Here is a 26,645-nt window from a genome sequence, read left to right as displayed (position 1 = left end):
AGGAAGCTTCATCTTCCTGAGTTCAAATCTAGCCTCAGACACTTACTGCATGACCTTGGGCAAGTCACTTAATCCTGTTTGCCTTGATTTCCTCATCTGTAAAATGAGCTGGAGAAGGAAACAGCAAACCACTCCAAGAAAACCCCAAATGGGGTCACAAAAAGTCAGATACAACTGAAAAACGACTGAACAGAACCTACAGAATGGACTTATTCCTTGTCTTCCAAGGGGAAGAGATGACTTGGAAATATTCTATAGGCTTCGTTTTTATTCTCCAAAAAGACAAAGATGACAACAAAGGTGTAAATCACTCCCCCCCTTTTGCCAATCGCCAGATGTTTTTCTTTTGGGCTAAGCAACATCCAAAGTCATATGGTAATACACTTGCATATTCTTACCCCCCCAGACCCCCTTAACTTGTTCATTATGACCAATTTCCTCCACCCATACATTAAGTGGAAACAGCAGAAAAGTGTTTGGTAGTTTGAGGCTAAGAAAATTCCCATAAGTTTGAGGTATCAAGGTATGTTGTAAAAAGCAGTGGCTGAGAAGGGAAACCTCAATATACATCAGAAAATTCATATTGGAGAGAATCCTATAAATTGAATGAGTGGGGAAAAATCTTCAAGCAGAGGGAACACTTTAGTGTGTGTCAGAAAATTCATCCTGGAGAAAACCCTATAAATGGCATGAATGTGAGAAAAGCCTTAACTGGGTATGCTTCTGTACGTGAGAGAATTAAGACTGGAGAGAAATTCTCATAACGAAACAAACATCAGACACAAGATATCGTTTGTTTATCTATAGAAAAATACTCTGGATGGAATGAACGTAGGAATGTTTTTATCCAGACGAGAATAAATTGCTGAACGCCAAATTACTTAGAGTTAGAACGCTGAGACTTGGGAGTGACCTTAGATCCATCCATTGTAGTCTCTTGATCTTACAGATGACGGTGCTACTGAGCAGAGAAACAGAAGATTCCAGTCATCACATCTTTCCTGAAGACTATCTGTCCTAATGAAGCACAAGATCATATTGGCTGCTTTGCCTACTTTTCTAAACTGTGGCCTGACTGAACTTGAGTTCCTCTCAAATCTCCAGATCTCTTACCTAGTGCCTCCCCCATCTTAGCACTGTGTAACAGATTTTCTTAATTGCAGCTCAGCCATCTGCTGAATTCCATAGCCCACTTAGCTTTGCATCCCATGTGACTTTGATAAGGATATAGGCTATACCTTTATCTCAGTCACTGATTAAAAACAATATAAGCTTGGTTTTTTTTTTTTAAAGCAGAGGCTGGAAGTCTGAAGATCTACCCCACATTCTGGTTTTGCCACTGTCATTATGTACCATTAAAAGATTGGTTGAAAGTATTCAGTAATGGGGGGCAGAGTCAAGATGGCGGAGTAGAAGCAGGACCTCTCCATGGCTCCGGCTTCCACCTTCCCCAATCCATGTAAAAAGGGGACTCTAAACAAACTTTGGAGCTGCAGAACCCACAAAATGACACAGAGAAGCTAACCTCCCACTGAGGACAGCTCAGCAAGCCGGCAGGAATTGGCCAGCCCAGAGCTCTGGGAGCCGAGCCCAGCCCCATGAAGAGGCTTTAGCCCCAGGGCAGGCCTGACCAGCCCCAGCGGCCGGAGGGACTCCAGAACAGCAGCAGCTGTGGCCATTTCCAGATTTATCAACACATAGATGCGAAGGACAAAGTAAGAGGTCAGTGCAGTCTGGACTTTGGGACCTAGTAAGTGGGAGTGCATGGCTTTTGCCCCCGGGGCGAGAAGCCGCTGAGGCCCCAGCACAGCCAGCCAGTGCCATGTGGCAGCTTCAGCTCCTGGCCTGCAGAATGTAGGGGGACCGAGCACCAGTCTGAGGGGTAATCACTCTTGCTTTACCTTCTTGGATTTGGATTGCAGTCTAGGGTGGAGGTCCTGGGGTGTGTGTCAAGCTTGCCAGAGCGTGTGGAGACCTCAGAGAGGGCACCCATCTAATGCCTCTGGCAGCTGAGAAAACCCCAGCGTCTGGGAGGAAAGTTCCCCTGTCTGGTGGCAGAGTCCTACTGTGGCAAAAAGCCCAGGGATCAAGTGACTGAGGGGCGATATGAACAGGCAAAGGAAACAAAGCAGACAGAAGATTCCAACATTACACTCCTATTTTGGGGACAACAAGGAGCAAAGCATGGAACAGGAGGAAGACAGTAAAGTCAGAACTCCTGCACCAAAAGCTTCAAAGGAAAATATGAACTGGTTACAGGCCATAGAGGACCTTAAGAAGCAGATAAGAGAAGTGGAGGAAAAATGGGGAAGAGAAATGAGAACAATGCCAGAAAATTATGACATGAGAGTCAACAGCCTGACTGAGGAAAATACTACCTTAAAAAATAGACTAACTCAAATGGCAAAAGAGGCTCAAAAAGGCAATGAGAAGAATGCCTTAAAAAGCCGAATTTGTCAGATGGAAAAACAATCTCAAAAGCTCAATGAGGAGAATCATTGCTTCAGAATTAGACTGGAGCAAATGGAAGCTAATGACTTTATGAGAAATCAAGATGCTGTTAAACAGATCCAAACAAATGAAAGAATAGAAGGCAATGTGAAATATCTCATTGGAAAAACTACTGACCTGGAAAATAGATGCAAGAGAGATAATTTAAAAATTATTGGACTACCTTAAAGTATTCAGTAGTAAATAAATAATGTCTCCAAGTAGTGGTGGGCTGCTACTTTAGGCTTAGGTAATAATCAGTTTTTCTATAGGGAGGTGTAATGGTAATGTAAATGAGAAGATCTTTCCCATTCATTAACAGGCCCATGTGATCTGTTTAAGGCACATGGAAGCCTAAGACACATGAGTTTAAGTCACATAAAGGTTGTGGCAGGAGGAGCTTGCTGAATGGGTGGAACAGGAAGGGTAGAGAACAGATGAGAAATTGGTCAGAGTAGTTAGAGCTGAGGTAGAGAGAGGAAACAGGCAGTGAGCTGTGAGTGTTCGTTTGTGGGAGGGCTTGGCGATGGCAGTGTTCCCTGCATTGTTATTGTATATAGATTTCTTTGTTGCTATGATGGATTAGGCTTTCTGGTGTTTGAATAAATGTTTTGGTTCTGTCTTCCATGTGGAGAGTCTGTTATATTTTGCAATTCAAAATTACACTGGCATATTCATAGCTGCCAGAGGTCATACTTAGGCCCATGCTATCGGTTGGCGCTATAGTAGGTGAAAATAAATGGACTAATTATTTGGGAAGCAATATTTTCCCATAATCTGAAAAAAATTACAGATACAATATTTTTGAAACTCTTTCAAAGTGTCGTTTGTTTGTTTTTACCTCTAGATTGACTGATGCAGGGGAAACCGTGGCGATTATAGATGTTTTTGTACGTCCCCCAAGAGAGTCTTGCAGGATCCTGGTCAGTTTGGACTCTCGATAAGGAATGTGTGGCGCCCTTTCAACAAGAGCAGTGATAACCCGTCCCAGAGTCAAAAGAGACTGGTTAATGTTCCCAGCCTCCCGAGCTCTCCTGTCAACTGCCCCAGAGCGACCAATATTTTCACTTCCTGCAAGATCAACCTGAAAAGGATAAAAAAATCATAATGAATTCAATTAGACAGTCTATGAGGTTTGAACTCAAAGCTCTCAGGCTTCACATTAAAATTGTGAGCTAGGTGTTTAATAATTAACAATTAATAGTGCATTACCAATATGAGGCAAATAAAATGATTACTCAGAAATGCAGAACGTTAAGGTGCTAGATCTACAAAGTTAGCGTCCAGGTTCAAAAGGAGGTAATTACCAAATTCAGCTTTCCAATTTTAACAAGTTCTTCTCCATCAACTGTAGTCTCTTTCATATGTATTGTAACAGCAAATACAGAGTGGGATCGGCTAAAAAATAAAACATTATGATATATTAATTAAAATGTTTACAAGATAGGGAAGTAATTATGATTTTAATTATGAAAACACAAACCTAGATTGCATTAATCTTAATCTGGAGGTTGTGTCAAAGCAAGAGGAAAGCATTATTCAATGACAATTTTCTAGCTGCTTTTAATTGCTAAAGCATATTTTTAATCTTCAGCCCCCAACTAGTTCTTTCAAGAACTCTGGCTAATCAGAATTTCAATTGGCACTGATAACAATTTAAATTTAGCAGAATTATATGTGAAAAGTAAGATGCTAGGGAACTATTCAACTATAGTCTCTAGCTTAGACATCAGAAACAGAAAGGATGTCTAGATTTAACTCTATTTTCCCCAGAACAATATGTCCACTAAGTTCATCAAATTTCTTTTAGAGAAAAGCAATGAAGTTCATGCTAGTAGGAAAGCAGACTTAAGCTATTTTACTCAGACAATCCAAATTAGCACATTGAGTACTAGATAAGGAGATTGAATGAGTTACAGAGTAGGCCTGACTCATAATAATGGCTGAAACCTTTCCCCAATAACAGTTGCAATTCAAAGGAAGACCACAATATGGCAGCACAGCTAGAACAGTGGACAGTAGCTTGTGACGAATAACTTGGGACTCAAGACATCCCATTACCAAAGAGCCTGGGGAAGTGGCAAAGTCAGAGGTAGCAGTCAAAGTACCAGAGAAGTGAGGAGAAAATTGAGGGCATACATTTTTAGACACGGGCAATGTGTTCATATTTTTGCTTGACTATATCTGTTCTAATACAGGAGAAGGCTCCTACTGGGGCGGGGCGATAGAAAATACTGAAAGGGAGGAAAAAAGGAAAAAAATTCAATAAATTATTAAAAATACACACAGAGGAAACAAGTTCAGAAGGAGACACGAACAGAGCACTTTTGCCACTACCTTGTTAAATAGTGACAGTTTTCAAAATATGCTTGTCCCCTAACTATGCTGTTTCTAATCTTCCTTAACAAGAGAATTCTTACCTAGAATAAGCATTCATTAAAGTTGCTGCTGTTGTCCTTTTTGCTGCCCCCCTCTCCAAAATTTGATAGACTTCATCCTTATTGTGTACTGTAACTTCTTCCAGACCTTTGATGATTACTCCTCTCTGACCAAATATGAAAAGCAAAGATCAAAAAAATAAAGATAACAAATTAATTGAACAATTATAGGAAATTTTAGAAGTCTCAGTCTGAAAACAAGAGGTTACCTTGTTTCGAGGATCATCAAACATTTGTAGCCTCTCAGACTGATCAGTAGATGGATTAAGTAGATCAAAGAGCTCTTCGTTATAGATTTCTAGCAATGACACTTTTACTGAGAACTCGGTCCCATTGTCAGTAAGTTTCTCAAATATCTGATGGAGTGTACGAGGAATTATGCCGGCTAAGGGATCCTGAAATTATAAGGTTGGGTGAATTAGCCTAAAGGTCAACAGTGAAGTTGAAGTAATAAAAGTTAACAATAGTTAACATTCAGATAGTGTTTTCAGGTTTGCAAAGCACTTAAAATTTTCACACACTTTTCATAACAACTCTATGAAATATGGACAAGCTCTTTCATGTCTGTTTTACATGTGAGGAAACTGAGGCCCCAAAAAGTTAAAGGACGTAATTAGCCTCAAAGGCCAGAATCAGACTCATTTTTGTGGCCCCAAATTCAATGCTTTTTTTTTTGCCTTTTGGAGGGCAATTGGGGTTAATTAACTTGACCAAGGTTATACAGCTAGTTTTTTGTGTGGGTGTTAAGTGTCTGAGGCCGGAACAGAACTCAGGTCCTCCTGACTCCAGGACCAGCGCTTTACTCACTGCACCACCTAGCCCCCCCTTCAATGCTTCTTCTTGTATACTATGCTGCTTCTCAGGTAAAGAATGTCACAATGTCACTTATGGCCTCAATTAGAAAGAAACTAAGGTATTAGTGATTAGTACTTCCCATTTCCCCAGGTAAGGATGATACTGGATCACTAAACAAGTTCTAAAGAGGTCATCTAGTCAAACACAACAAACATTGTGTCTATAATATACCATATACTGTCCTGGGTGCTTGGTAGACCAAGCCAAAATCCAACAGTTCCTGCCTTCAAAGGTTAACTCTTCATAACTTTTCTTAAGAGAAAACAAAGCCATCTCCAACTTTTCCCTTTAACTAAAGGGATCCTTTTCTGATGTTCCTCTTAAGCCTAGAAAAAGCTAAGTAACCATGGCTAATTAAAAAAGCAGATTGCTATGAAATGGAGAATGGCATTAATTTAAGATGAACTGTATTAATCTGAAGTGCCCCCCAAAATAAAATACTAATCTTAAAAAGTTATTAAAGTTTTCTAAGCCTCAAAAGCAGTGCCTTTATATACAATACCCTCCTTATACTCTAATTATAGCCTAATTATATTTGAGGCGATAGGTAAGACGAGGCTGGACCTGAGAAGTAGGAGCCCCTTTGTCAAAATCTCTTTTCCTCTACAATCTTTCAAGAGGTACTAAATTCAGAGTTCCTGGGTTTCTAGCTCTTTAATAACTTGGGAATATTACAAATTATGAGACCACACTGGAATTATCCCCAAGACAAACTCTGTAGACTATCCTATGCCATTCACACTAATTAACCAATTACAAGACCAAAACTGAGAAATTAACTTGACTTATACAGATATTAATTTGACTAATTGCTACACAGCCCAACTTTTTGTTTCCTAGTGGTACCAGGGGAATTTGCCTCAAAAGCTTAGGAAAGATGCTACACATGCACTCCCAAAGTCCTAGTTTTCTTTAGATAGTTCATCACGTATGAATTTACCTACAATTTTGGCAACAAGTTGTCTGAGTGTGAAATTGCATAGTAACCTTTATATAATTGGCAGTACTGAGGGGAGAAGATGGTCAGTCAACCAAGTGTACTTTTTAAATAACGGAGGTTTTTAAGTGCCTAAATCTTATCTTTTTATTTATATCATTTTTAATGCAAATCTCCTTTTTTTTTTTTTTTAAAAGCAATCGGGGTTAATTACACGGCCAGTTATTTCTGGGTGTGGTGCTAAGTATCTAAGCCCGGATTTGATCCCCAGGTCATCCCGACACTGGGGCCGGTGCTCTTACTTGCTGAGCCACCTGGCCGCCCCTAATGCAAATCTCTTAAAAATATGTACCATCTTTACCAAAGAAAACATATTGGAAACTTTACCATATTGAAAAGTAATGAAACCTATTAATGAGACATTATATTCAGCAGAAATACAGTGATAGTTCAATGCCTACTGATGAAATGAAGAACAAGCGTACCCTATGCTAAATGTACAGGAAAAGCAGGGGTAGCCCTGGGATTGCGCACGTGTTGATTTTGCCAATTCTTTCATTTGTCATTGTCAGCTGTCAATTTCTAGATCCTTTCCCATCTCTAGTAACTAAGAAAAATTAAAGGTCACCAGAAAAGAGAAAACCAAATTTATTAAATTGGTCAAACAATGCTAATTAATGTCAGACAATGCTAAATTAACTGTAGCTCTAGGAACTGCTCCTATGAAGTAGAGTTGAAGGATTTTGATCGCCATTTCCTTCTCTATTCACTTTGAGGCATACAACTGTGCTGTGGAAGGTTGATGGTTGACAACAGTAGTTGTTAAGTTTCCTTTGTCCTAAATTTTGTGTATTTGGAAACTAGAATGAATTTGCCAATAAAAATGTTTTAAATGGTGATTAGATCCTCAAGCCAGTACATTAAAACTGACTTATCATAGCTGAAATATTATATATTTAGTATTTTAACTTATAAAAACATTTAAAATAGGCACAGAATACTTTAATGCATGGTGTAGATTGGCCCTAGAGTTGGGAAGACCTGGGTTTCACTACAGCCTATGCCACTGAGACCCAGGATCTAGTGGGAGGAACAAATGAGATCCAGATCCAGATCCAGATCCTGATATTGATCCTACAAGTGGGAGGTACTAAGAAGAATAAAAAGCTCAGTACAAGGAAGGGATTCAGGTTCTTATTCCTCTTACTCCCAAAAGTCACCCCCATCCATCCAGACAACTGGGGTCTGTACAGTTTGAGAAACAAAGAGCAAAGGAGCAAACATCCACAACCAGGGATGAAGAACTTCAGGAATAAAGAGATAACATAAGTAGCTGAAAGAGAGTGGCAGGCAGGGGGAAGGCAACTAAAAGCAGAAGCTCAGAAAGAAAAGGCATGCCTCCTAAGTACTACCAGAAGAGAGGGGCTACTGAAGCTGTGGATACCCATGTCAAAGACACTGGGAAAGACTCTAACAAGTTGGAAATTATGAGCACATCTAACTTCCCTGGTTTTTTTCTTGGAATGTTAAGGAATCCAGTTCACTGTTACAGGAGTTAAGATGAAAGCACCTATGACAAGACCTTATCTCCATGTTAAAGCCCTTAATAGCTTAGTCACAGCTCAGCTGAACATTAGAGGTAAACATTTTTAAACCTGTTGCTATGAATGATCAGTACCTCTTCCCAGGTATATTCTTCATTGGGTGACCTTTCTCCCTCCATTGTAAAAGTTTTTCCAGTGCCAGTCTGGCCATATCTGTCAATATAAACATTAAGTATATTTAAATTATTTAAACATGTATTTTAATTATTTTGTGAGACCCAAATAAACACTCTACTTACGCAAAAACAGTGCAATTGTATCCCATGATAACTTCATCTAAAATTGGACATACAACGCTTCGGTAAACATCAATTTGTTTTGTGGATGCTCCAAAAACCTAGAAATAAAAAATCCAGAAGAGACAAAAGCCTACTTAATTATATTTCATATTATCAGTACCAATCTCAAATAATAACAATACATTAGCAATTCCAATGGCAAATCACTCTTTCAGCTAGGAATTTGGAGTTACATAAATTCTTCTAGATATAAGGGATCAATCAGTTCCCTAAAAGTTTAATAGGTCTAATCAATTAACTGACTATATTACCAAAAATGAGACTTGTATACTAGTGAAAATTTTGTTTACTATATCTAAAAAAAGCATTACATAAAAAGAAAAACAAATACCATATCAAATGTGTAGGTTTTTCTTGTATTCTTGTCAGTCATTCCTCCAGTACGTACACTGATTTCTTTTCTAAAAGAATCACAATCCACCACTGAATGGGCATTTACTTTTCGCTCTGACAAATTAAATGGCCTAAAAGAAGAACAACAAAATTAATTCAGAGGTTAACAAATCATAAGTGTCAGATATAGCCATTACTTCTTTTTAAGTAATTATGATGGTAAAATAAATGTCAATGTGTAGATGCCAGTTTTAATTATCTTGTGGTTCAAGGTCAGACAAACTCATTAGAGCTCCCTTCCCCCAACCCTTATCTCACAAATGCTTCAGAAGACTTGTCAAAAACCACTTTTTACCATCTACAGACAGATCTCTTTTTCTTTTTAATTTTTTTTAGAGAATGATTCTTTTTTTTTCTTTTTTGGAGGGCAGTTGGGGTTAAGTGACTTGCCCAAGGTCACATGGCTAGTTTTTGTGTTAAGTGTGTGAGGCTGGATTTGAACTCAGGTCTGACCATGTCATTCCTGTTGCCCAAACTCCAGGCTTCTTTCAAGTCTCAATTCAAATACCACTTGCAGACCACTCTCGGTTCCTCCAACTACTAGGGTCTTCCCCTCTAAGGTTACCTTCTATTTACTTTACATGTATCTCACCTACTCCTATAAGATACATGATTTCTTTACATTTGAAATCTAAGTACCTAAAACTGGTTTTGCCTTTTCTTTACCACCCCAGAACATAGTAAATGCTTAATAAATGCTTTCAAAGTTTGGTAGCTTAAGACAGCATTAAGACTTTTGGGACATCCTATCTAAATTCACTTAAAAAGTCAGTAAGGTGCTCACTTCAAATCTCCTTCATCATCTTGGTTATCAGTTCCCTATTAGTTGTATCAATTCTGTCCTTTCCAGTCCAAAGATCATTCTCCTTGTCAGAAGAGAGGAAACAAAATAAAAGTTGGATAACTGACTCCTCCCCTTCCTCATCATTCATTATCATTATTCTATCTAGCCCCCAAGCAATGGTTCATCCTTTGAGCTCCTCTTTTTCAAAGTATTGCTATTAAAAAAAAAATACCTCAAAACAAAACATCTCTGCTTCATTGTTCTTAGCTTTCCTTTCTCACTAGCCTCAGACTGCTAAGCTTTACCACTTCAGATAATCTATTTTAAAAAATCTTTTGTTTTTAAATCACTTTCATTTCTCTATATGTCCTTCCCAAGAGCCATATCTTATAACAAAGATTGCCAAACTCCTCGAGAAGACCATCAATAATAGATGTCTCCACTTCCTTTCCTCTCACTTTTTTAACTGTCTACAGTTTAGTTTCCATTCTCATGAAACTGCTCTCTCCAAGGTTAGTGATATCTTAACTATCAAATCTAATGTCCATTAAAAAAATTAAACTATTTTATTTTCAGTTCCAAAATCTTTCCCTTTCCCCATCCACTGCAAAGGTTAAGAAAAACAAAACCCACTACAAATATGCATAATCATGCAAAACAAGTCTTGTCAAAGAAGGAAGGGAAGAAGAGAGGGAGGGAAGAAAATATGCTTCAATTTGCACTGAGTTCCACTTTCTATCTGGAGGTGGAAATCATATTTCATCATGAATCCTTTGGAACACTGTTTAGATCAGAGTTACTATGTATTTTAGAGTTGATTATTTTCATAATAATACTGTCATTGCATTACTTGTTCTGGTTCTGCTCAGTTCAGTTCATATAAGTTTCCCAAGTTTTTCTGAAACCACCCTGCTTATCCTTTCTCACTGCATAATAGTATTCCATCACAATCATGTACTGTAACTTGTTCAGCCATTCCCCAACTGATACTCATCCCCCTCAATGTCCAATTCTTTATTACCACTCCTCTTCTCTCTAGGTTTCCATGATACTACTCTATCTTGATTCTCCTCCTACCTGCCCCCTGCTCCTTCTCAATCTTCTCTGTTAGATTTTCTTCCAGGTCACACTCAGTAAAGGTAGGACATCCCCAAAGGGCTCTGTCCTGGATCTTCTTTTCTCCTTCTATTCTATTCATTTCATGATATCATCAGCTCCCAAGATTTTCTTATCATCTCTACACTGATGTCTCTCAGATCTACTTATTCAGTCCTAACCTCTGCTCAACTCTAGACTCACATCTCTAATTGTCTATTAGAAATTTCAAACTAGAGGCTCTACAAACATTTCAAACTCAGTATACCCAAAACTGAACTCATTATCTTTATTCTCAAACCTTTTGTCCTTCCAAACTTTCCAGTTACCGACAATGAGAAGTCACCCGGGCTAGCAACGCAGAGTGCCATCCTGGACTCTTTCACTTCCTCACCCCTTGACGTATCCATATCCAACCAGTGGCCAAGTCCTAATGATATTACCTCCATCACCTCACTATTGGACTACTGTATTAGTCTGATGTAGCCTCAAATCTTCCAACTTCAGTACATCCTCTATTCAACTGTCAAAATGATTTTCCTAAAGCATAGGTCTGACCATGCCATCACCCCCTATTCTGTAAACTCTAGTGGTTCCCTATTACCTCCAGAATCAAATATAAAATCCTTTTAAAAAATTTTGTTTTGGCATTCAGAGCCCTCTTACCTTTCCGAACTTTACTCCCTTCCATGTAATCTTTGATCTAGTGACAATGAGGTCTCCATGTTCCCACAAAAACCCTCCACCTCCTGACTCCTGGCATTCTAACTGAGAGTTCCACATTCCTGGAACTATGTCTCTGACTCCTGACATCTCTGGCTTCCTTCAAGTCTCAACTAAAATCTCATCTTCTACAAGCAGCACCTCCTGACTCCTCTTAGGTCAGTGTCTTTCCTCTGACTTCTCCAGTTCACCCCCATATAACTTGTTTGTGCTCAGTCTTCCTCATGATGTTCCCCAGCAGACTAAACTTCCCAAGGAGTCTCTTGCTATTCTTTGGATCCCTAAAGCTCAGCATGTTCCTGACACATAATAAATGCTTAATGATTCACTTGTGTTTATTTTGTATTTATTATGTATATATGTGTGTGACAGAATCATGATTGTTTCCCTTCTTACTTTTGTATCCCTGTGACCTAGTATAGACCCTGGCACACAGTAGGCACTTAATAAATGCTGGTTGATTGACTGAAGGAGGTACAAGCTGAGTGTGGAAAGGTGGCAACACATGAAAAATGATAAAGAAGAATGTCCTAAAATACATCATAGAAATATATGGTCAGAAAAAATAAAGATGGACTAGTTATATCTTCAAGGCTATATGGGGGTCTGCCTTTATTCTTCATCAATACCAATGTCAAGAGAACTCAAGGAAGGCTTAGGCAGATAGCACTGAAGCAGATGTAGGGAAGGGCATGGGCAAGAACTGCCTAGACAGGTTGTGATCTTCCTGGAGGGAAGGGGAGGACAGGGAACTGGTCAAAGGTCCTAAGTTAACAATTCAGGGAAATTCAATCCAACAAGAATTGTTTGCCTACTTTGCCAATATATGTGCATATACACAATGTACACAAAATGAACACAGATGCCTTTAAAGTAGTAACAAAACACAAAGTTATATTTAAATCAATGAAGTAAGAAATAAAGATTCTCAACAAGAAATGAAGCAAAGGAAGAGAGTTAAGATGTGTGGATATTATTCGGGTCTTACTTTCCCTGACCTTAACCATTATATCAAGCCCTACCAGTCATATCACCTCCCCGACCCCCCCATTCACCTCTTTTCTCATAACCACCAAAACTGAATCTTCCTTTGTACCAAAGAAAACAATTAAGGAAAATCACTTAATAATGTCTTTTGATGATGTATATACAAATTATACCCTGATCTTATTCTAGCTCTACCAGAAGTGGAAGGGAGGAAGGCATTTCTATTTGTTCTCCAGAACCATTACTGGTTGCTAAGTTTCTCCAAGTTGTGTCCTTTTAGTGATATTTTCATTTATCTTGTCTTTATTCTGTATCACTTCATACAGATCTTACCAAGTTTCTCTAAATTCCTTATGTCTGTCATTTCTTACAGCACAAAAGTATTTAATTACACTCATATACCAGTTTATTCAGCCATTCTACAAGACAGGCACTCATTTTCTTTCTAGTTCTTTGCTACCATTAAAAGTGTTGTCATAAATGTTTTAGTCTACGTCAGACCTCTGTTTCAATCTTTGATTTCCTTAGGGGTGTACACCCTGGAGGGGGATCTCTGGGCATTTAGGAGTCTTTATAAAGTTTAAGACTTTATTATAAGACTGCAACTGATTGACCTATTTGCTGGCTTAATTCGAACTGAGCTCACCCTCCCACCCCCATCATTTTGTAGGGTTTTTTGTTTGTTGTTCGATGCATAAATAAACAGACCATTTCCTAATGGGAAATTTTCTATAGTTATGACATAAATTATGAATTTAATGACCTCAAAATACCAGATCCCACTGCTTAATCTTAAAGGGATTTGTGGTAGCAGAAAAAAGTTTTAATAACTAACTAGATATACAAGGAGCATTTTCTTTTCCTGGTGATAGGAAAAGGTGGTAGAAATCTACTCTGACAGCTATATAGTTTTAAAAAATTCATTGGAACCTAAGAAGATATAGGGAAAACTTTAAAATTAAAATCTACTGAATCAAAGAAACTATTCAAGGGAATTAAGCTTCAAAACAATAGCATGATTTAAAATAAATCCACAGATCAACATATATACAATACTAACAAAAGGGAGGAAATGGAAGAAATTCCTCTCACCAATAACTATGAAACACATTAAAATGTCTTGAAGTTAATCATCCCAAGACACTAAGGGAGTTATGTAAACACTATTACAAAACATTACTTTATGAAAATAAACAGAGATTTAAATAACTAGGGACAGAGTCACTGTTCATGGATGGGCTAGACTAATATAACAATGATAGCTAAACAAATTTGGAGACAGTGTTATATCAACTAAACTATTAATGGGGTGCTTTACAGGACTAAACACAATAAAATTTGTTTGGTGGAACAAAAACTGAGGAGAGATCTGGAAAAAACCTAAAATGAAGGAGTATAGCAATATCAGACATCAAACTATAATATGAAGTAGGAATCATAAAAACTCCTTGGTACAAGTCAAAGTACAAGAAAAGTGGACGGGTGGAAGAGATTGGATAAGCAACATTAATTGTGTTTGATAAAATTTACAAAACAAAATTACTTGGGGAAAAATTCCTATTCAAGACTTGGTGGGAGAACTAAAGACCAATGACAGAATTAGGTTTATTTTACCTATACAGAATAATTATCAAATGGATCTGAACTCTGATATAAAGATTGCATCATTAAAAAACTAGATGAAAATGGAAAGAGAAATCTTTCAGTTCCATGGGGGATGGGGGGGGTTTAGAAAGGACCATAAAAGACAATTTTGATTACATAAAATTAAAAGTTATTTATAAAAAGCTAGCCAAGATAACTAGAGAAACTTAGACTGAGAAAAACCTCTTTGCATGGAATATCTCCAATAAAAACTAAACAGTCAAGGTAGAAACGAAACAGGCAAAAAATATAAGACTAAAAGCCAAGCCTTAAAAGGTGAGTAGTCAAAGGAGATGAATAAAATATTTTCAAAAGAATAATGCAAATTGTCAATCTTGTGAAAAAATTCCCTACAGTACTAATAAAAAATTAAAATTACTTTTCAGATTTCACCTTCAAATTGACTTTTCAAATTTCACCTTCACTTTCAAATTAGTGAAGTTAAGAGATGATTCACAAAGGTGATAAAAATAATCAATGCTGTGGGAAGACAGGCACACTAATAGAGCTTTGAACTGTTCCAACCAGTAAAGACAATAAATTTGGAGCTTCGTGTTTAGGAGAGATGTTGCAAAGGTGAAACTGACAAACCTTGGCAACAACCACAAATACTGTAATCTACTTCCCTCCTACCTTTCCAGTCTTCTTACACCTTCTCTAGATGTAGTCTTGAATCTACTGACATTGGTCAAGGTTAAGGGAAAGGTTCATGTAAGAGATAGTATTTGGAGGTGGGAAGGTAGGGCAATTGGGATTAAGTGACTTGCCCAAGGTCACACGGCTAGTTTTGTGTTAAGTGTCTGAGGCTGGATTTGAACTCAGGTCCTCCTGACTCCAGGGCTTGAATCATGTTTTAAAGGATATGTTAGAGGGGAAGCAAAGATGGTGGAGTAAAGGCAGAGACTCTCCTGAGCTCACCCCCAAACCCTTCTGAATACCTTTAAATATTGACTCTAAACAAATTCTAGAGTGGCAGAATCACAAAAATATGGAGTGAATCAATTTTCCAGTCCAAGACAACTCAGAAGGTCAGCAGGAAAGATCTGATGTACCAGGGTGAGAGAGGAGCGCAGTGCAACGCAGGAAGTGCCAGGGCAGACTTGGCCCCAGGAAACCAGAAGCCAGTCTCAGGGCGACTGAGTCAGTGGCAGCAGTGGCAGTTTCTAGACCTCTCAGTCCACAGATGGTAACAGGATTGGACAACAGGTCCGAAGGAGATTGACAAAGGTCCCTCTGTTGGCACCAGGGCAGGACTCTGTTGCATCACTTATATCTGAATCTGGGTCACAATCCTGGGTCTTCTCACAGTGTGAGAAGGAGCGCCAGCACAGCAAAGCTTGCTGCCTCAGAAGAGCAGGGATTCTGGTCACAATTCCAAGGTTGAAAAGACTGGTTGTGGTCACAAACAAACCAGTATACAGTACAGGAGAGTAATAAACACACCTCTCCCTAGATCATACCACCCTGGAAGAGCCAAAAACTTATAGGTCCCCAGAATTACCTCTAAAAACAGATGCACACAAAAAAAACCTGACATTTGGGACAATACCCTCTCCACTTGGGAAGGAGAGCCCCACTTTAGCACAGAGTTAAAAGTCAAGAAATAGGCTGGAAAATGAGCAAACAACAGAAAAAACTGTGACCATACAAAGTTATTATAGTGACAAGGAAGATGAAAACACACAGAAGAAGAAAACAAAGTCAAAATTTCTGCATCCAAAGCCTCAAAGAAAAATATGAATTGGTCTCAGGTCACAGAAGAGCTCAAAAAGGATTTTAAAAATTAAGAATTGTGGCTAGGTTGTGCAGTGAATAGAGCATCAGTCCTGGAGTCAGGACAACTCAAGTTCAAATCTAGCCTGAGACACTTAATACTTACTAGCCGTGTGACCTTGGGCAAGTCACTTAACCCCAATTGCCCTGCCTTCCCCCCTCTTAAAAAATCAAGTAACAGAAGTAGAGTTAAAACTGGGAAGAGAAATGAGAGTGATGCAAAAAAATCAAGAGAAAAAGAGTCAACAGGTTGGTAAAGAAAGCACACACACACAAAAAATACTGAAGAAAATAACACCTTAAGAAACAGAACAGCCCAAATGGTAAAAGAGGCACAAAAATTCTTGTTTGTCCTTCCTTCTCAAAAAGGACCATGAAACAGGAAGGTGATGCCATGACATGCAACTGAATTGCCTTTTAGTGAGGGAGGGCTGTGCAAAGTCAGCAGCCTCACTCTCTCCTCTGGAGCCATAGATCAGGGTGATTAGAGATGGTTCAGGATGCAGTGAGAGACCTTGGCCAATTTAAGCTAAGGTCTTTCCCAGAACTCAACTTGATTGAGGCAACATCCATCCAGTGACTAAGGCTAAATAAGAAATGAGGCAAGAATGGCCTCTTTTATCTAGTTCAAAAAAAAGAAAAAAACCTGGGAGGAGAAGACCCTCAAGTTTTCTGGCCAAAAGATAAACAACAACTATTTACACCCATTTGGAATTATCAGGGCCCAAACAATGATCAAGTAAGGCTTGGTCATTCAATGAGAGTCAGAGTGATTTGGGTTTAAGGCATGGTCCTTAAGAAAGAAATCTAGCCCATAAACCCCAAGATATCTTGCCAGCTTTCAGCAATCAAAATTTATATTCCTTTAGGCAAAGCACCTAAAGGTAAGGGTATGATATGCTATGTGGACAGTGGGAGAGGGAGGGAGGGAAAAAAGGAGGGGGGTAGGGAATGAAGGAAAGAGCTGCATTGTCCAACTGGTCAGCTGGGTCCCCAGTGGGGCAGCTACTACTACTCCCAGCGTGTTGTTTGTTCTTCATTGTCAAATAAGACCATGACATCAGGAAGATGATGCCATGACTTACAAGTGAATTGGATTTAAGTGAGGGAGGGCTGGATAAAGTCACCGGCAGGAAAGTTCACTGAAGAAAAGAACTTAAAAAGTAGAATTGGACAAATGAAAAAGGAGGCACAAAAGCTCATTGAAAAAAATAATTTCTTAAAAGCTAGAATTGGGCAAGTGGAAGCTAATGACTTTATCTGAACAATCAAATAAAAAAAATAGAAGAAAACGTGAAATATTTTATTAGAAAAACAACTGACCTGGAAAACAGATTCAGGAGAGATAATTTAAGAATTATTGGATTACCTGAAAGTCATGATCAAAAAAGGGCCTAGACATCATTTTTCAAGAAATTATCAAGGAAAACTGCTCTGATATTCTAGAACCAGAGGGTAAAACAAAAATTGAAAGAATCCACTGATCACCTTCTGAAAGAGATCCCAAAACGAAAATTCCCAGGCATATTACCGTCAAATTCCAGACCTCCCAGATCAAGGAGAAAATACTACAATTAATCAAAAGGAACAATTTAAATATCACAGTCAGTAGATTAACACAAGATTTAGCAGTTTTTACATGAAAAGATAGGAGAGCTTGAAATATGATATTTAGAGGATAAAAGAGCTAGGGATTACAACCAAGAATTGTCTATCCAGCAAAACTGAGTATAACCCTTCATGGGAAAAAAGTGGATTTTCAATGAAACAGAAGACTTTCAGGCATTCCCAATGAAAAGACCAGGACTGAATAGAAAATTTGACTTTCAAACACTCAAGATGCAAAAGAAGCATAAAAAAGAAAACAGGAAAGAGAAATCATAAGGGATTTGATAAAGTTAAACTCTTCATATTCCTACATGGGAGAATGATATTTTTAACTCTTAAAATTTTTCTTCTTATTAGGGCAGTCAGGAGTATACATAGACAGAAAGCAGAGGTGTGAGTTGAATGTGATGGTATGATTATCTAAGGGAAAGGTAGAATAGGATAAATTATGAGACATAAAAGAGGCCTGAAAGAGATTTTACAGTAGAGGGGGAAATGGGGGAATTGGGGAGAGGAGCACATGAACCTTACTTATTCTCACTGTAACTGGTTCAAAGAGGGAATAATATACACTCAGTTGGGTATAGAAATCTGTCTCACCATACAGGAAAGTAGGAAGAGAAGGGGATAAGACAAGGGGGGGAGGGAGAACTGATAGAAGGGAGGACAGTTTGGTGGAGGTAAAAGAAGCAAAACATTTTTTGAGGATGGACAGGGTAAAAGTTGAGACAGAATAGAATAAACAGGGGGGGAAATGGAGGAAAATTCATAGTTGGTAATCATTATTTCAAAAAAATTTTTTTACAGTGAGGTTGTCTGATAAAGACTTCATTTCCCAAACATATAAAAACTGAGTCAAATTTACAGAAACAAGAGCCATTCCTCAACTGATAAATGATCAAAGGATATGATCAGGCAGTATTTCAAAGTAATCAAAGCTATCGATAGTCATATAAAAATGCTCTAAATCACTATTAATGAGAGAAATACAAATTAAAGCAACTCTGAGCTACTACCTCACATCCAGAAAATGACAAATGGAGGGGATGTGAGAAAATTAAAACATTAATGCGCTACTGGTGAAGCTATATACTGATTCAACCATTCTGTACAGCAATTTGGACTATGCCCAAAGGACTGTACAACTATGCACACATACCCTCTGACCAAGCAATAACTGATGGAATCTTAATAAAGCTGCCCCCAGCCCCAATATTCTAACTTCATTATAGGCCCAGCCCCACTGAACAACAGGCCCATTGCACCTACCTAACAGCACCCTTCAGCCCCCGCCAATGTCCTAACTTCTTCATATATGCCTCACTGCTCACTGGAACAACAGGCGTGTCCCTGAACTCTTAGTTCCCACAGAAACAGAAAGCATGTCCATGTGATGAGAACCTAGCTACTACTTCTACCTGGTCACTGCCCCCAGATCCATTTCCACAGAAACAGGTGTGTTCTTGTATTCAATCACAATCACATCATCCATCTAACCCAAGACTGGACCACAATACCTAACTATCTGTCTTAACCAGACAGGACCACAATTCTGCCAGTTGGAGGGCAGAATGACCAGAATGCTCAACCACCAAACCACAGATGGGACCCCTTCTCCATTACCTAATCCCTTAACAAACTCCTCCTGCCTTTTTAATATTAATGATATTCCTCTATTCTATGTAAATTTCTGTTATAAAATTGCATCTTTACCCTATAAAAATCCATCTTGCTTTCTCTAAAGTTGCTGGTTCTTCTTGGAACTTAGCCCACTTCATGAGATGCATCAATTTCAATAAATGCCTATACTTAGATTGGAGGTGGTCTGACTCTGAATTCTTTCATCATGAAACCCCAACAGTTTTTGGATGGGCAGATCTCCTACCACAACAGTTTTTGGCATCCCTGAGTTTAAACTGCAACAATACCACTACTAGGTCTGTATCCCAAAGAGATTAAAAAAAAAAAAAAAAGGAAAAGGACCTATATGTACAAAAATATTTATAGCAGTTCCTTTAGTGGTGGCAAAGAATTGGAAATTGAGGGGATGTTCATCAACTGGGGAATAGTTGAACAAGTTGTTGTATATGAATCTAATGGAATACTATAGTGCTTTAAGAGATGATGAGCAGGATGCTCTCAGAAAAACATGGACTTACATGAACTGATGCAAAGTAAAATGAGCAGAATTAGAAGAACAGTATACACAGTAACAGCAATATTATATGATGATCTACTATGAATAACATAGCCATCCTCAGCAATACAATAATCCAGGACAATTCTGTAGTATTTATAATGAAGGGTGCTGTCCATCTCCAGAGAAAGAACTGGTAGACCCTGAACGAAGATCAAAGATACTTTTTCTTTGCTTTCTTTATTTCTCTTGGGGTTTTTTTTGTCTGTGTTTTCTTTCACAGAATGAGTTACGTGGAAATGTGTTTTGCATGCCTACACACATATAACATATGTCAGATTGCTTGTCTTCTCAAAGAGGTAGGAAGGAAGAGAATTTGGACCTCAAAATTGGAAAAAAAAATGTTAAAATTGTTTTTACATGTAATTGGGAAAAAATATTAAATAAAGGATAAGTTGGAATTTAATGGGTGAAGAAGGAAAGGGAAAACATTTCCTGACCTAGGAAACAACCTAAACAAAGGTACAAATGTGGGAGGTACAGGGTGTACCTCGGGGACTGAGTAGTTCAATGTGCCTGAACTATAGAGCAAAACCATCATGAGTCAGTCTTTTATTTCTGCCTAATCAATTCTCTATTAGTGAGGATTCTCCAAACCTACTCTTTATTCAAGTCTCCCACACCATTCTTTCTCAACTGTTGCAGCTAAGGATCTTACATCATACTTTACTGAAAAAAAAATAGAGATCAGGCACTGAGTTTCTTCTTTTTAGTTTTTCTTTAGCTTCACTACACCTTTAAATGTGTTACTGTTTCTCTACTTCAATATCTGTTGGGGGGAAAAAAACTAGCCATGTGACCTTGGGCAAGTCACTTAACCCCAACTGCCCTCCAAAATGCAAAAAAAAAAAACCCAAAACCTGTTGAAAAGGTGGTCATTCCCTTTTGACATCATCCCTTCTTTGATCCTTAAGCAGAATGCTCTCTATCCAATCTTCAATCTGCTTTTTTTGAGATTCTATCCCTAATAACTATAAACACTCAGACTCTGATATTCTCTCAAATCACTGTCCTTTGTCCTTGGTTTTTAGTCTTATGTAATATAACAAGACACATTGAAAAAGGGTGATTAGTTTCATAAATAACGTGTGAAACTTATTACATACCTCAAAAGGAATAATAGCTAACATTTATATAGCTACAGGTGCTTTATAAAAACTGTCTCCTTGGATCCTCAGTGACAACACTGGGAGACAGGGGGTATTATTATCCCCATTTTACAGTAACGGAAACTGAGGCAAACAGAAGGTAAGTAATTTGTCCAGGATCACACAACTACTAAGTGTTCTGAAGCTGGATTTGAATGCAAGTCTTCCTGATTCTGGCACTCTAGTCACTATGGGCCACCTACCCACCTCTTATTTTAAATCAAAATATGCACAATAAAGGCCCCTCCATTCCCCTTCACACAAAATAAATTGGCCCTACTATGTCATCTAGGTATAGTAGAAGGATCCGACTTTGGAGTCAAGCAACTGTGGTTCAAATCTCAACTGATGTTTACTCCCAGGTGTGATTCTGGGGTCACTTAACGTGCCAGAGCTGCAGCTTCCTTAACTTTAAAAGTATCTGTTTTTCAGTCAGAGAACGAAGATAAAAAGGAGGAAACTGAGGCTCAAGGACTTGCTTGACACAAAGCTTTTGTCATAGTTCAGTCCTGTCTGACTCTTCCTGACCCCATTTCGGGTTTTCTTGGCAAAGAGTAGCTTGGCCATTTCCCTATCCAGCTCATTTTATAGATGAGGAACTGAGGCAAACAGGGTTAAGTGACTTGCCCAAGGTCACACAGATAGTAAGTGTCTGAGGCCAGATTTGAACCCAGAAGAGGAGCCTTCCTGACTACATGCAGGTCAGTTATCCACTTCACCACTTAGCTGCCCTTAAAATAATAATTAAACACATACACACACAAATACAAATACTAATAGAAATTCAAATCTTAGACAACCAATCGATAAACCTCTATTAAGTGCCTTCTATGTCCCAGGATAAGCGCTGGGACAAAAACTCCAGCTTCAAGTCAAAGTCGAAGAAAAAACTGTTCTTGTAAAAAACAAAGGGCCCGAAGTAAAAGACTCTGCAGGACCACCGCAGGTTCACAGCGGCGCGGACCTGGAGTGAGTGGGCAGGGGCCTCTGCCCCCTCGGCGCCAGCCCCGAACGCCACAGCAGTGACAGGCAGGAGGCCCTCGGGCAGCACAGACCCGCACGGGCTCGGAGTCCGCCGCTCCGGGAAAGCCCGATCACAGCACTTCCAGGGCACAGACGCTTCAACACCCCGCGGCTTTCCGGGGTCTGGTAACAAGACGCGCGAGATCAAATGCGGACGTCAACACTCGCCTGACCTCCAGACCCCCCGCCAGGCTCCAGTCACCTTTCCCTCCAGCCCACCTAAGGACACCAACCCGCGGGGGTGGAATCTCGTGCGTCTCCTACCTGCATCTCACCACCACCTGGATGTTCTTTCCTTTTTCATCCTTCTTCTTGCCAACCGAACTCGGCTGGAAAGCCATGACGAGCCTCGCAGAGAAACCTAAAACCAGGCGGAGAAGAAGCAAGGGCGCGTCAGGTACAACCTCGAGGCACGTCGGCTCCTCCACTCGGCCCGGCCCGTCCGGGGAGGGCTCAATACCCCCTACACCGCCATCCCGCCACCGGCGAGGCTGAGGAGAGTCCCACCCACCCCAAGACCCCAGCGGGGCTCTCACTTCACTCTGGGTACCCGGCCTCAGCGCAGCCGCTCGTTAACGCCGCTCCGGACCAGCTTCCTCCTCCCCGGAGCGGGACAAACGTTCACGCGCCACGATTTGAATCTTGGACGTAGGATTTCTCCGGACCAATCACAAAGGCCCCGCGCTCAATGCGCCATGGGAAACTGATTTAAATTAAAGGGACTGACACAGGTTCCAAATGGCATCAGTGAGGACAAACGGGAGGACAATTATTTTTTAAGGCGAGTAAGCTAAATTACATCATTGTGCTTTGCGATGCTTACTGTGAGAGACTCCTGGAAGCGAAGAGAAACCCTAGTGAACCAGACCTCCCGCCCAAGCGCCAAGCATTTTTCTCTTTTTACTACAAGCCCCAGAAATCAGTGCGGCAACTAGCGGGAAGTTCCGCAATTCTTGGGTCTTTCTCCATATGCCTACAGATACCGGCCTGCACTGCGCGCCACCGGATTTCCGCTTACCCTTTGTTCTGTCTTCCGGATGCTGGGGCTTCTGTTTGAGGTTTAAGGTGTGGACGGCTTCAAAGCAGTGATGAGGTGTTTCTATTGAAGCTTAAGGGTGATGCTTGGTTTCCCAGACGGCTTTCGATTGTGCCGCGAAGCTAGTGTCTCCTTACCTTTCTCCGCAGGAGGTCTCAACGGAAGTCGGGTTTCTCCTTCTAACCCCGCGCGCTCTTTCTCATCTTCATTAATGTAAAATCCCTGCCTATCCGGCCAGCGCCTTCCTCCACTTGTGTGCAGTTGCGGGAGAAGCATTGTTGTAATCTAGAGGTCTGTGATTTATATCCAGCCTCCGTTTCTTCTCTGAGCTCAGTACTGCATCGCCAGCTATCTCGTGGCTATTTCCAACTGAATGCCCAATGGGTTCCTCCAACTCCGCATATCCCCCACCGCCCCAGCTTCCTTGTTCTGATAGGGACCATCCGCTCGTCTCCCAGGTTTGCAACTTCAGGGCCTTTCTTGACGATTTCTTTCTTCAAACTTCTTCCGCAGTGAGAACAGCCCCTCGGTGCCACTTCTAGACCCTCACTCAGCCACGTCTTTACATTTGAAGTTCACTTTATCCAAATTTTTCATCTGATTGAAATCCTGGTAGTTGTTCCCTGTCTGCTACACCTGCCATCATTTCTCGGTGAGTCGTGTACCTGGAACACAGTCTACCTTTCCACCCCAACTTCTCTTTAGTCCAGGGAATTTCAACAAATATGTTGTAATGTTACCTGACACATAATAAACTTCCACTATTTCAGTCTTCTCGACTCTCCATACCCTATTTCTCCATTCTGTCTCAAGTAAACATAGGAATGGCTACACCCTTGAGATTGCCATCACCCACGTTTCACTTTGTGATCAAGGATTCTGAATTCTCTCTCTGAGAGAAACCTTTTTCCTCCTAAAACTGTCTCAACTCTTGGCAACTCCTCTAGCCCAGCATATACTCACCTCTCGCCCCATATTAACTGCTTAGTTAACCCAGTCAACTCTACATTGTAATCCACTCGGGAATTCCCTGTCCTAGAGATATTCCTGCCAAAGCCCAATTTTGCAATAGTATCGCTGTCTTCCTCCTTTGCTCATACTCGTGCTCTGGAATGAAATTGGAGGAAGTAATGTAACTAGAATGACTGGATCCACTACAAATTTATGGTAACTGATCTCAACTAGACTCTCATTGCAGCAAGACAATCCTTTTACTCCTCTCTTAGTCTCTACCCACTCGGTGCAACAGATATTCCAAATCTCCTCTCCCTCCCAAGACTACTACAGAATTCCCTTTGTCCCAACTCCTCAGCCAAGGACCTTACCCTATATAGTTACAAAGAAGAAAAATCAAGGCTTTACAATTTGACTCTATCTTCTATCCTCCTCATCTCATAACCCCTTGACATCCCTCATTCTTCCTTCACCCCAGGCTCCATTGGGGAAGTGGTCCTTGCCAGGGCTAACCCTTATCTAATACATGTCCCTTGATCCCATCACCTCCCCATCTTCTGCAGATTGCCCCCACTATTATCTCCCTTAAATCTTCAGTGTCTCTCTATTAGTTTCTCTTTTTTTGTTTTGTTTTGTTCTTTCTAGTGCTTTTTCCTTTTTGTTTTGATTCTTCTTTCACAACATGACTAATGTGAAATATGTTTAACATGCTGTACATGTATAATCTATATCAGATTTCTGTTTTGGGGAGGGAGGAGAAAAGGGAGGAAGAGAGAGAAAAATTTGGAACTCAGAATCTTACAGAAATGAATGTTGAAAACTATCTTCATGTGTAATTGGAAAAAAAATTCTATTAAGTGAGAAAAAATGGGAAACTACTCTAGTATGTTTGCTAAGAAAACCCCAAATGGAGTCACAAAGAATTAGACACAACTGAACAACAACAAAAATTAGTTTCTTCCCTACTGCTCACAGACATGCCCCTATCTTCCAAAACCTTAAAAAAGAAAACCTTCACTATATTCCACCATACCTGCTAGCTATGATCCTGTCTCTTCTTTCTTAGCCAAAATATTTGAAAAAATCTTTCTATATTCATTAACTTATTTTCCCATCTATTCTAAATGTTGCAATCTGGTAGTCAACTTCATCATTCAACTAAAATTGCTTTCTTCAAAGTGATCTCTCATTTGCCAAATCTGGTGAATTTTTTTCTCAGTACAAATCCTTCTCTATGTCCCTACAGCATTTGAAACAATTGAGCACCTTCTGCTCCTGAATACTCTCTCCTCTCTGGGTTTTTATGATGTTCCATTTGCAGACTCCAGACATTTTAACTGGCTGCCCTCCATGCCTGGAATGTTCTCCTTCTTCATGTCTCTGTCTTGTCTTCCTTTGATTCTTTCAAGCCCCAGCTACAATCCAGTTTCCTAAAGGAAGCCTTTCCCAATTCCCCTTAATTCTAGTGCCTACCCTCTGTTGATTATCTCCACTTTATTCTGTACATAATTGCTTGCATGTTGTCACCTCCATTAGATTGTGAACTCTGAGAATTAGGGAATATCTTACCTTTCTTTGTACTTCAGGCACATAGTAGGTGCTTAATAAATGCTCATTGACTGACTGCCTTCTTTTGGTTCTCCTCCTATTAGTCTAACCATTCCTGCTCCATTTATTTGGCTGGATCTTCATCCATGTTGGATCATCAAGACTCTATGCTGCACCTGTTCATTTCTCTCTAATACTTGGTGACTTAGCAGTTCCTGTAGGTTCAATTAAACTCTCTATGCACATGACTCACACATCTCTATATACAGCCACAGCCTCTTCCCTGAGCTCCAGTCCTGCTTCATGGTTGTCTATTGGATATTTTGAACTGACTGAGAAACATGTCAAACTCAACAAGTCCCAAATGCAAATTATGATTTTTCCTCCCCAAATCATGTTTTTTTTTAAAGTTTCCCTGTATCTGTGTTGAGGGCTTCACCATCTGAAAAGTTACCCAGAATCATATCAGTGTTATCCTTGACTCCACACTCTCATTCATCCCATTTAACCAATAAGTTGCCCCACAGTGCCATTTCTCTTTCCATAACTCTAGGATATCTGTACTTTTCTCATTCACATAGATGCCACCCTAGTTCAACTCCTCGTTACTTCTTTTTTTTTGGAGGGGGGAAGGTAATGCGAGTTAAATGACTTGCCTAAGGTTACACAGCTGTCAAGTGTCTGAGGTCACATTTGAACTCAGGTCCTCTGACTTAAAGGCTGGTGCTCTATTCACTGCACCACCTAGCTGTCCCTCCTCATTACTTCTTGACTGGACTACTACAATAGACTACTACAATGGTCTTCAGGCAACCAGCTTCTTGGATTTCTAATCCATACTCTATATAGTTGATATTCTTAAATCAATATTCTTTTTTTATAGACGTATATGTATGTGTGTATATATATATATATTTCTATTCCCCTCAACTATTTTCATACTGAGAAAAGTTTCATCAGTTGCAATTATTGTTTTTCCATGTAGGAATGGTAATAGTTCAACTTTGATACATTCCTTATGATATCTTTTCCCTGTTTACCTTCTCATGCTTCTCTCTTCTCTTTTTTTTTTTTTTTTTTGGCGGCGAGCTTTTTTGTTGTATTTTTTC

At 39.6% G+C, this 26,645-nt stretch overlaps 2 protein-coding genes across 8 annotated transcripts in view; one reads left to right on the top strand and one right to left on the bottom strand.

The window, feature by feature from the left end:
- Positions 1-25,849, bottom strand: part of KIF11 (kinesin family member 11) — a 72,372-nt gene extending 46,523 nt beyond the window's left edge. The window contains exons 1-9 of one of the 4 annotated variants that reach the window (XM_069099235.1): positions 25,558-25,849; positions 22,263-22,359; positions 8,955-9,087; positions 8,564-8,661; positions 8,399-8,477; positions 5,138-5,323; positions 4,911-5,035; positions 3,798-3,888; positions 3,332-3,574 (exon numbers count right to left, since the gene is read on the bottom strand). In XM_069099235.1, the coding sequence (XP_068955336.1) occupies positions 3,332-3,574; positions 3,798-3,888; positions 4,911-5,035; positions 5,138-5,323; positions 8,399-8,477; positions 8,564-8,661; positions 8,955-9,087; positions 22,263-22,339 (1,032 nt within the window). In that variant the 5' untranslated portion in view covers positions 22,340-22,359; positions 25,558-25,849. Of the gene's footprint in view, positions 1-3,331; positions 3,575-3,797; positions 3,889-4,910; positions 5,036-5,137; positions 5,324-8,398; positions 8,478-8,563; positions 8,662-8,954; positions 9,088-22,262; positions 22,360-22,509; positions 22,683-23,997; positions 24,328-25,557 lie in introns of those variants that run through there. The other 3 variants (XM_069099234.1, XM_069099232.1, XM_069099233.1) reach the window with 3 other exon arrangements.
- IDE (insulin degrading enzyme) overlaps positions 1-26,645 on the top strand; it is a 416,199-nt gene that overhangs the window by 268,454 nt on the left and 121,100 nt on the right. The window contains exon 1 of one of the 4 annotated variants that reach the window (XM_069099241.1): positions 23,555-23,686. The exons of the other annotated variants lie outside the window; for them this stretch is intronic. The gene's annotated coding sequence lies outside the window, so the exon portion shown is untranslated. Of the gene's footprint in view, positions 1-23,554; positions 23,687-26,645 lie in introns of those variants that run through there. 4 annotated transcript variants of the gene reach the window in all.

The sequence above is a fragment of the Petaurus breviceps genome, unplaced genomic scaffold (assembly GCF_028583685.1).
Source record: "Petaurus breviceps papuanus isolate PSGF00001 unplaced genomic scaffold, PetGlider_PUasm1.0 37, whole genome shotgun sequence".
Taxonomy (NCBI): Eukaryota; Metazoa; Chordata; class Mammalia; order Diprotodontia; family Petauridae; genus Petaurus; species Petaurus breviceps.
The sequence above is the reverse complement of the archived record's forward strand: the minus strand, read 5'-3'. Positions and strand labels throughout refer to the sequence as shown.